The 12,107-nt window shown below is 34.3% G+C and overlaps 1 protein-coding gene across 1 annotated transcript in view; it reads right to left on the bottom strand.

Annotated features, from left to right (window-relative positions):
- The window catches only part of CCDC171 (coiled-coil domain containing 171), a 338,249-nt gene that overhangs the window by 221,439 nt on the left and 104,703 nt on the right, over nucleotides 1-12,107 (bottom strand). Inside the window, exon 11 of the mRNA XM_063080963.1 lies at nucleotides 4,277-4,379. Coding sequence (XP_062937033.1) covers nucleotides 4,277-4,379 — 103 coding nt within the window. The remainder of the gene's footprint in view (nucleotides 1-4,276; nucleotides 4,380-12,107) is intronic.

Below are 12,107 nucleotides of genomic sequence, written 5' to 3'. Positions count from 1 at the left end.
CATCTTAAAATACATTAATGAATAAAAGAGACAAAGATCCACACCTTCATGGAGCTTAGATATAATAAATACACTATATAGTATGCTAGAAATGCTTGACAGCAGTAAGTGCTATGCAAAAAAAAAAAAGTAGAGAAGGAAAGGGAGAGAGGTAGTGAGAAGAGTGACCTGGGAATGGGCAATGAGTACGCTCATGGAGAGGTGAGATTTGAACATAGACTTAAGGAAGAGAAGAAAGAGAGCTATACTAGGTAAAACCTTTCCAGGCAGAAGAAGTGGCAAGCACAAAGGCCCCTAAGGCAAGAGCACACTTGGAATGTTCAAGAAACGGAAGGAGGCCACAGTGGCCCAAACATAGGGAAGGAAGGGAAGGTAGTAGGAGATGAGGTCAAAGGACATCATAAAGGATAGAGGCTGACCATGTAGGGTCTTACAAGCCATTGCAAGCACTTTGGCTTCTAAGTGAAATGCATAGCCCAAAAAGGTTTAGAGCAAAGGAATGGCATGCTCTAACTTAGATTTTCTTGTTGTTGTTTTTTTCTTCCAGCTTTATTGAAGTATAACTGACACACAAAAACTGTATACATTCAAGGTGTAAAAGGTGATGATTTGATATACACTGTCAAATGAGTACCACAACCAAGTTAATTAACACATCCATCATCATACTTAGTTACCATTTTGTGTGTGTGTGTGTGTGTGTATGGTGAGGATACTAAAAATCTGCTCTCTTAGCAAATTACAAGTAAACAATACAGCATTATTAACTAAAATCACCATGCTATATACATTAGATCCCCAGAACTTAATAATTTTATAACAGAAAGTTTGTAACTTGGGTTTTTAAATGATCATTCTGGTAGCTAGAGAGAAAACAGACTGAAGGGGAGCAAAGGTGGAAGCAGAGAGACCAGGTAGTAACAACAAGGGAGGTGTTAGACGCATTGGAAAACAAAGTGTCACACTGATCACAGGTGAGGAGATCAAGTTAAATACTATAAGTAAATCACTTCCTGAACATCTTGGACTAACTGAAACTTTGTCGTTTCTGCTACCTGAAGATAAGCTGATGGGTTCACTTGCCTCAGAAAGTTTCTTAATTTAGAAGACTACAAAATCTGGAAAGACAGGGAACACCTGTAAATTATTGTCAACAATTTGACTAATTCAAGAAAACAATTTTCACTAATTTCATTTTAAAGAGCAAGTCAAAAAAACAATTTTGTAACCATCCCTCTAACTTTTACCATGGATTACTTTTCCTGAAATGGGGTGTAGGTACAGAGTATGTATTAGACTGAAAGTATGTAGAGGTAGTAAGAGGGGCTGAAGCAGCACTGCCTGCTTGCCATAACTACAAACAAATGATCTCTGAAAAGCCCTTTCCAAGATAACTGAATTAATTCTGTTAAAAATTCCAAGGATGGGGCCAAGCCCGTGGCGCATTCGGGAGAGTGCGGCGCTGGGAGCGCAGCGACGCTCCCGCCGTGGGTTCGGATCCTATATAGGGATGGCCGGTGTACTCACTGGCTGAGTGCCGGTCATGAAAAAGCCAAAAAAAATAAAAAATAAAAAAATAAAAAAATAAAAAATTCCAAGGATGTACTATCATCACAAAGTAAGAACAAGTTGCTGTTTGAAGTAGACTTTCACTGGAAGATATATATATACTGTGATATATATACGTGTTTATATATATGCATGTATGTATATGTATATCTTATGCATGCACATACACACATGCATGCAGACACACACACACACACACACACACACACACACACACACACACACACACACACACACACACACACACACACACACACACACACACACACACACACACACACACACACACACACACACACACACACACACACACACACCAGGATAAGTTTTTTCATTACTTCATTTGGAAGGAACAAACATTTTGTCATCTGTGTGTAATCAAAGCCAGGACTGATGCAGAAGGCAATCTTAATGGACAAGTTCCTCCACAAAATATTAAGCAATACAGTTTATTAATTATGTCACTCTTGTTTAAATAATAAAAACCCATCCTGAGCTGGCATAAGCAGAAAGGGAGTCCATGATAGTGATACAAGGCTGTTTCATAAAAACCAAAAGTAGGAATGAAACCAGGTCCCAAGCAAGTATATGAATTAGTCAGGAAATAGAATACTCAGAAGAGAAGAGAATTTAATGATGAGACTACAGAAGTGTGGACAGGTTAACAGATCAAATAAGACATGATGAGGCACCAAGAACAAGCAAGAGTGGAAAACCAACAACATGGCTAAGCCTAACGGGTCAAATGGAGGGAATGCTGTCACCGTAGTCCAGGAAGAGCCACAGCTATGAAAGAGGACCCACCTGACAGGAGCTGCAGCTATTGAAAAATTAAGCCATTGCCAGGAATGCACAGGATCAGAGGGAGCAGAGGAAATAAATACCCAGATAGCTTTCTTCTCCCACCCTCTTATTCTCCTGCTGGTGCACCTACTGTCCAAACCCAACCAGAAGCCAGGAAGCAAAGGAGCCCAGATCCACAGAAGTCAGCCTCCCAATGCACAAGGCAAAACAGAGAGCAGAGGAGAATGGACTGGGGTACTAGGGGAGCAGGAGAGTGTAAAAGAGTGAATAACTACCACAATATGGAAACAAAGACCACTCTATAACAATCCAAAAATCACTAATTCAGTGCACAGTCCTCTCCTAGGAACACATTTCATATTATACATAGAGTGTGCATGTACAAAGAAAACTACAAAGTTAAAAAAGGATGGTCACTAAAAGATAAGAATAAAAAGAAATCTTTAATAGAAGATAATTCTTTTTCTATAGGCTTAGTAATAATTTGTAAGTTGCTTTGTTATCAACTATTTCATTTTAAAACTCAAAGGAGACATGACCTCATTATTCTTAGCTTTCCTAATTCACTCTGAAGAAATATTTAAAATAATATTGAGATAAGATATGCTGTGATAATATGTAATAATTTTTAAAGATCCTAACACCATTAAACACCACTGATACATCTCCATAATTAAAGAGTATCACTGCAAATGAAAATTTTATCCTCCAAATCTTTATCAAGTATAATTGAAAGCTGGATAGCTGTACCTATATTTTTTATGTCACTTTTATATACTTTGATTTGTCAATAGTAACAAACCATGGAACACTATGCTTTGGGGAAAAGTTTAAATAAAAACAAAGTAACATTAATTTCATGAAATTACAACTAAAAATATACGAAAAATAAAAGCAGACTGAAAAAATGGATAATAGCAAAGCCCACTAAATTTCTATTAGTTCACCGAGTAATCTGCAGATCCATAAGGTAAAATATGAGCCTTGATCAGATCCTTCCACATTTTCAAGGACACCAAACTTTCCTGAACTAAAGAACTCATTTGCCAAAATTACTGTTGATTCCTCAAAAAAAAAAAAGTCCTGAAGCTCAATTTTAAAGTTTAAGGAATTTAATTTTATGTGCTTTTTGAAGAACACAATTGTGTCAGAAGACAGCTAAATAATTTGAGGCTGACATTATGGCAAAAGAAAACCGAGGTAGAAAAGTAAAAGTACTTAAGTCAGAGCTACTATATTGTACACATAATGGCATAAACACAAAAAAATAAGAAAGTACAAAAGCAAACAGAATTCACTAGCCAACTAATGCTTTTGCTAGTTCCCAAAATATGCCTACCTAATATACAATTCTTATATTTATCATATTAAGTGGATTAATAGTAAAATTAATATATTTTACCTAAGCACTCTTATCTGGAGAGTATATGTAGACGGTAGTAAGAAAAGAAGGAGAAAACCAGCTTAGAAAGCAACAGTATGAATATGTGCTATGTTACAGCCCATGTCCTGCATAACCTTTTGAATGCATGACCTTTAAGTTGCTGAAGGTTGCCTCAGAATTTGGCTCAGCTTGATGGAAACATCTGTTCCCCTTGCAGGTATACTGTAAGGACTTTTTTCTCAGTTGGATTCAGAACACAGCAAGTGAGCCCTTGTCTGTCCAATCCTACAGACCCCAACACTTGTAAATCAAGTTCTTGGAGGACAACAGCGGGTCCACATTCCGTCACCCTTTCTCAGCCAGCTAGGCCAACTGACTGCTGTGAGAACTGCTCTTATCATGTCATCAAATCAAAACATGTTGAGATGAGGGACTATAAGAGGCATCTGCAGAATTCCCAAAATGTAGTGACTTTGGAGCATTGACAGATGCATCTGTCACTTTATACCTTCAACTAACCTGATGTCCTCTGGCCCGACACAGTAAAGCTGTCCAAGATCGATTCCAATTCTTTCACGTTATTTTCACATGTCTCTACTAGGAAGGCTTGGTGCTTCTTAGCCTTTTAATTAAGAAAGAAAAACTACACATTATAAGGTCATGTATTATAAGAGCTGCAGATTGTCAGTGTGAACATATATAGCACAATTAAGTATAAACAAGATAATAATTATTCCACACAAATCTATTACTAATAAATCCTCTTTCTGCCTTAATCATACTTTTTATTTGGCTTAATGTAACACCTTACAAGGTTTCAACAATTTATTGAGGATTTATTACTCTAATATTTTATACATAGTAATTCTTTTTATCCTCACAATAAGCCTATGATGGAAAGGCTATTATTATCACAATTTTACAGATAAGAAAACTGAGGCACAGGAATTAAGGAACACTTTTAAAAGTCATGCTTGCGGTCATGTAGCAACTTGCCAGGTGGCAATCAAAAGTGAATGCTTTCAAGATCAATTAGAAATTACTGCAGCAGTCAAGTGATAGTAGCTTGTTCTAGAGCATTAGCATTGAAAAGGGGGGTAAGGGTGGGAAATGGATGCACTACAAAGACACTTAGAAGGCAGAATGGCCAGACCTTAGTAACATTGCATTGGCTTAGGCTATCTGGATTAGATTGGACTGGATTGGATGAGGATAGGATACTCTGATAAAAGAAGGAGTCAAGACTAATTCCTAAATTTCAAGCTAGAAGAAACTGAGTTAGATTTCAGTAATTGAATGAGAACAATGGAGGCAGAGAAGGTCTTATTTTGGCTGTTTTGTTTACTTGTTTGCTTGCTTTTCACAGGGGGTATGGATTATGAGTTCTGTTTTGATCATATTCCACTAAAGATACATAAGACACTCTCAGCACCAGCATAATACCTGGCAAATAAGAGGCTCTAAATAAATATGCCAGAGTACTTAAAAAAGTTCATGGAAAGATTTATATTATCTGTTTTTTGGGAGGGTTTTTTTGGTGGCTGGCTGATTTGGGGATCCAAGCCCTTGACTTTGGTGTTATCGGCACCATGCTCGCCCAGGTGAGCCACCGGCCAGCCCTACATTATCTTTTAATTCTATTTTTCCATGAACTTTTAAAAGTATTGTTGTTTTGAATAAACAAAGAACAAATAAAGTAGAAAAATACAAGAGGCAGCTGGACATACTGGTGCAAAGCTCAGAAGAGAGGTCAGCTATAGGTTTGGAAATCATGTATAGATACTGTCTGAAGCTTGCTTTAAGAGTGTTTGATGAGAAATGAAAAGAGCTTAGGACAAAGCCTTAAGGAACTCCAGCATTTAATAATAAGAATATTTTAAGGAGAGTTGTCAATTATGTGCAATGCCAAGAACATTCAAGCAAAATGGAGATTAATAGTGCCCACTAAGCATGGGGATCACTGGTGACCTTGGTGAAATTTGTTTCACTGTGATACAGTTATGACACAGACTGGAATAGGATGAAGGAGTAAACGTGAATTTTTTTCTTAATTGAGTGAGATGACTGAATGGAAACAAGAAGTATAAATAGCACTTTCTTGGTACGAACGAAAGAGGAGACAAAGGGCAGAAGTTAGAAAGGAAAGTGGAGTCAGAGAAGGGTTTTCTTTTTGGTTTTTTTTTCATATGTGAGAAAGTTAAGCATGTTTAAAAGCTGATGAGATGGAAGTACTAATGAAGGAATGCTTATAGATACAGAAGAAATGAGAGGAAAGATACTACAGAACAAAATTGCATCCTTAAAATACGTAAAATTAATAATTGTGTAGATGTCAGCTCAATTATCACTTCTTCAGAAAAGCTGTTCTTCACCACCCTGACTATATCAATTCCCTCGCTCACACTGTTCTCAGCACTTATCACAATTATGATTCTGCTTTTATCTGAGTAGGTCTTCTCTTACTGTGCCTTTATCTCATAGAATTTAAACTTCACGAGGGGCGGAAATGCCTTTTTTGTTGTTGTTGTTCTCACCAGTCTATCCCCAGCACCTAGACAATAACTGGTATCTAAAATAAGAGTTATATTTAAATAAATTATAATACATGTTATCAACAGAAAACTGTCAAATCAATTAGGATCATCCACACAGACTTTAAACAGAAGGAACATCTTCATCATGTCCTGATATGGAAAGATCTCTCAACTACCTTGTTAACAACAAAAGGGTGTGAGGAGTATGCTTAATATGCTACCATTTGTGTGAAACGTGTGCGTGTGTGTATACCTACTTGTAAATGCAGAGAGAACTGCTACACAGATTCACAAAAAAGTAGTAACTATGGTTGCCTGAGAAGAAAAACTAGGTTATTAAGAGATTTTCTTTTTCACTATATAACCTTCTTGTATCATTGAAATATTGTATCATATGCATCTATAATTTATTCAAAAAATTAGATTTTTAAAAAAACAGTTAATTATCAAGCCAACAAACAAGAAAACACTTCGCCACAGCAGATATACATATGCTTTGTTAATGTGTCATGAAATACTCTGAAGATCAACTGAGCAAAAAAACCCAGATGGAGACTTATGGAAATTATCATAGACTCACAGACTAATATAAAGTTCATATCCATAGAAAAAGAAACACCAAGTTTTATTTATTAAAAAAGAAATAAGTAAACAAGTCGAAATGAAATATACAATTACCAATGGCCATCAATTAAAGTTTATCTAAAAAAAGATAGTGCTTATAAAGTACCAAGTTTATATATATAAATATAATATATATTTTAAAGTTATTTTAATTATTAAATATTTAAACATTCTATTCAATTCTTTGAGTTTATATATTACGATCATGGTAAAAAAAAATCAAACAATAGAGAAAAATAGAAGGAAATTCGATCCTCACAGGTAAGTTTTATTTATATTGTTTTATAATTACAGAAACTTCATATAATTTTTAATTCAAATAGGATCACAATATACATACTATTACCTAACTGTCTTTTCCATTCATAGGATGTCTCTGACATCTTTCCACAATACAAACTTTTTTAGCTGCATAGTACTCCACTGCTAAGATGTACCATAAATTAATTTAACCAGTCACCTACAGTTAGGATTTTTAAGTTATCTGCAGAATATTAACTACTGATGACAGTACTACAAGATAAGCCGTTATACATGTCCTTACATATCTTTGCATGCACATTCAAGTATACCTACTCAATAAATCCCTAGAAATAGACCTGATGAGTAAAAAGATACGCACAACTGTTTTCACACAATTGTTACTAAATTACTCTCCAGTTGTACCTGTGTGTACTACTACAAACAGTATGAGTCCCTATTTCCCAATAATTTTCCAATGATAAGCATTATCAACTTATTTTAATGTGCATTTCTTTCATTTTTTTAATTCTTTTTTCCCATTGTGAATATTTATACCCAGATATCTCATACATAAATTGATTTTAATTTATACAAATCTTTTTTCTGAAATAAGGTTTAACTACTACCTGTCTTTACAATATTTTATAATTTTTATTAGCATATTCATTACTCCAAATTGTAATTATTCTTTATCCCCTTTATTCTACCAATCACTCCCTAACCCCCCTACTCCCCCACATCTCTAGTATCCTTAGCTTTGTTCTCTCCTTCTGAAAGTTCAACGTATTATTGCTGTTTTTTCTCAGCACCCCGTTGAGAAAGGACATGTGATATTTCTTTCATTTTAATTAACATTAAGCATATTTTCATGTCTACAAGCCACCTATATTTCTTTTTCTATAAACTCCCTGTTCACATCATGTGCCCGTTTTTAAATTACATTGTTCATCTTTCCCTTAGTGATTTATAAAGTATGGAAACAATCGCTTTGTCTTATAGGTTGCAAACCATTTTTGTCAATTTGCATTTGCCACCTTACTATGATATATTCTTAAAACAAAATTGTATTTTTCACGTGAAATTGTACTTTATCAATAGTTTGCTTTGGGACTTCTGAGTTTTGTGTCATACTTTCCTTACTCCAAGATTATAAAACAATTCCATTTTTCTTTTTCATTTTCCTCTTTTATGGCTCTTTAATCTATATAGAATGTTTGATATAAGCAATATGGCAGGGATTTAGTTATACTACTTCCCCATATGTGTAACCAATTGTCTAAAACCATTTGTGAGATAATCTATCTCTAAACACTGATTAGGCATACCAACTATATCATATACTAAATTCCTATACATATTCATAGTTATTTTTTAACTCTATTCTGCTGCATTGATTTGTCCATTATTTTGTCAGTACCAAACTCTTAATTATGGTAACTTTACATTTCTAAAAAACTTTTGAGATATAAGTGATGTAACATACTATTCACCCAAATAAAGTGTAGAATTCAATATTTTTAGTATATGCACAAGGTTGTGCAACCATAACCACAATCTAAGTTTCAAATATTGTTGTCCCTATTAAAAGATATTCCATACCCATTGGCTGTCACTCCCCATTTTCCCACCACTACCCCCAAGCAACCACCATTCTCATTTCTGTTTCTATATATTCGCATATGCTGGACACTTGATACAAATGAACTCATATGTGGCCTTTCATGCCTGGCTTCTCTCACAAAGCATAGAGTTTTCAAGGTTCATCCATGCCATAGTCTGTATCAGCATTTTATTTTTATTGCCAAATAATAGTATATCATACGGACAATCCACATTTTATTTATCCATTTGTCAATTGCTGAACATCTGGGTTGTTTCTGCTTTTTCATTATCATGACTAATGTTGCTAAGAACATCCACATAAAAGTTCTTCTGTGAATGTACGTTTTTGTTTCTCCTAGGTATATACCTAGGAATGAAACTGTTGAGTCATATGGGTGTTCAGTTTTAATTTTTTTTTTTTAACTGCCAAACATTTTTCCAAAGGGACTGCACCACTTTACATTCCCACTAGCAATGTGTGAGGGTTCCAATTTCTACATATCTTCATCAAAACTTGTTACTATCCAGTTTGTTAATTATACCCATGCTAGTGAGTATGATGAAGTATATCAGTGTGGTTTTGATTTGCATATCCCTGACTAATGATTTTAAACATATTCATTTGTGCTTACTGGCCATTTGTATATCGTCTCTGAAGAAATGTCTACTCAAATCCTCAGTTTTTTGGGTTTTTTTTGTCCTTTTTTGTGACCGGCCACACCGTGCTCAGCCAGTAAGCACACCAGCCATCCCTATATAGGATCCGAACCCGCGGTGGGAGCACTGCTGCGCTCCCAGCACCGCACTCTCCCGAGTGCGCCACGGGGTCGGCCCCCTCAGCATATTTTTTAATTATTGTATTTATCTTTTTATTATTGAGATGTAAGAGGTCTTTATATATCCCAGATATAAGTCTTTTATTAGGTATTCGATTTGCAAAAGATTTTCTAATATTTTGTGGGTTGTATCTTCACTTTCTTTATAGTATCCTTTGAAGTATAAAAGTTTTTAATTTGGGTGAAGTTGAACGTATCTATTTCTTTTGATATTGCACCTACGAAACCAATGCCTAAGAGTTTTGTATTTTAAGCTATTATATTTGGGTCTATATTTATCTTTTAAGTAGGGGTTTAATTCATTCTTTGGTGTGTGGAACTCCAGTTCTCTCAGCACCGTTTGTTGAAAAATAACTATTCTTTCCCCATTGAATTGACTCGGCACCTTTTTCGAAAATCAACTAAACATAACTGTACGGTATTTTTCTGGATTCCCAATTCTAGTCCATTGATCTATATGTATACCGTTATGCCACTACCAACCTGTCTTGGTTACTACAGATTTGCAGTAAGCTTTAAAATTGGGAAGTGTAACTCCTCCAACTTTATTCTTCTTTTTCAACATTACTTCAGCCATCCAAGATCCCCTGCACTTCCATATGAATTTTAGGATCAGTGTGCCAATTTCTGCAAAAAGCCAACTGAGATTTTGATAGAGATTGCACTGAATCACCAATTTGGGGAGTACTAATATCTTAATAATATTAACTCTTACAATCTATGAACATGAAATACCTTTCCATTTATTTAGGTCTTGTTTAATTTCTTTCAGTGATGATCTGTAGTTTTCAGCATACAAGTTTTGGACTTCTTTTGTATTATTCCTATGTATTTTATTCTTTTCGATTGTACTATAAATGAAATTGTTTCCTTAACTTCACTTTTGGATTCTTCATTGCTAATTATAGAAATACAACTGATTCGTGTGCACTGATCTTGCATTGTATCCTGAAACTTGCTAAACTCATTTATTAATTCTAATAGTTTTATGTGCGTGTGTGGATTCCTTAGGATTATCTAATATATACAAGATCATGTCATCTGCAGATAGATAGATTGTGTCTTCCTTTCCAAACAGATGCCTTTTATTTCTTTTTCTACTCTGCTTGCCCTGGCTAGCAATGTTGACTAGACATGGTGAGAGTGCCATCCTTAGTTACATTTACAACTAGTATTATGATTTTCATGTCATTCTACAGAGATATCTGGCTAGTAGTCTTAAAATTTAGTCAATAAAAATTTTACTTATACTTAATAATTATGTTTATGAACCAGCTAATGACCAGAAAATCTGTGCTTGTTTTATAGTTGACACTATTTTTTTCTAATAAACTCGTTTGGTTTTATAAATGAAACTTCTACTCTTCATTCATATAGTGAAAGTATTTGAGTTTTTTCAGGTGCTGTATTGTGCTTATATTTAAATTTTGTCCCCAAAGCTATTAGTTCTTTTAATAGCCTTTTGATGTGCTAGAAATTCTATAATGAAAACAGAATCTGTCAGCTAAATAAACAAAACTGTTGAGTTGAAAACAAAGGGCCAGCCAAAGATAAAACACTGTTTCTAAGTTTTTATTAACAGGTTTCATCATGTGACATAAAGAATAAGTTTAGTTAAATGTCAAATTGTTGATTCAAAAAATTCTATAATTCTAAATATCCTAGAAATTTAAAAGATATTGGTAGGATAAAAGGACTCATTTCTTTGCCTCACATAATTCAAATAAAGAGTTTATTACCCTAGGAATAAAAGTCTTTAATGCTATGTTGGCTAACCAGATGATGTTTAGATGAACATTTACTGATCACCCACAATGAACCAAGGACTACTTCAGAAGTCGTGATAAATCTCCACCGTCAACCAGTGTAGACAGGGGACTAAATATATCAAAGAAAGTTCAGAAAATTTTATGGCTGACAAATTTTAATGTATTATTAAAGAGGAGCCAAAGTTGGTTATAAAATATAAAATATCTTTAACCAGAAAGAACAATGAGATGACAAAGAACTACCTTTATTTCCACCTTGGTATACTGCATTTCTCACACTGCTAAAAATTAAATGAATTTCTTGTTAATTCTAATAGGTCATTCTTTTTTGTTTGTTTCATAATCATCCTATCTTTCTTTGAATCTGAAAATCTCATCCCTCACATTTTTGCTCACTCAATATGAATATCACAAATGGAAAAGCATGTTGTTAAAAATTCCTAATGCAAGCTCTTGAAGAAACATATAAAAAGCATGTTCAAATATTTATATCTAAAAATTGGAAATGAGCCTTGCTAATCTGCAATGGGAAAAGTTGACTCGAGCCATAAGTAACAGTAAAAGCAGTTACGGAAACTTTTAATAAGGATAGTAGAAAAACAAATAGGTAAAAAATAAATACTTTTATTTAGTCAATACAATTTTTTAAATGAAACTAACATTTTAAACATAGGTTGAACTTTTGAAACAGTGATATATAATGCTTATAATTTCTGAACATTTTTGGACTCGAGTAAGCTTT

The sequence above is a fragment of the Cynocephalus volans genome, chromosome 16 (assembly GCF_027409185.1).
Source record: "Cynocephalus volans isolate mCynVol1 chromosome 16, mCynVol1.pri, whole genome shotgun sequence".
NCBI lineage: Eukaryota > Metazoa > Chordata > Mammalia > Dermoptera > Cynocephalidae > Cynocephalus > Cynocephalus volans.
Note: the sequence above shows the minus strand (reverse complement) of the source record. Positions and strands in the feature narration are given on the sequence as shown.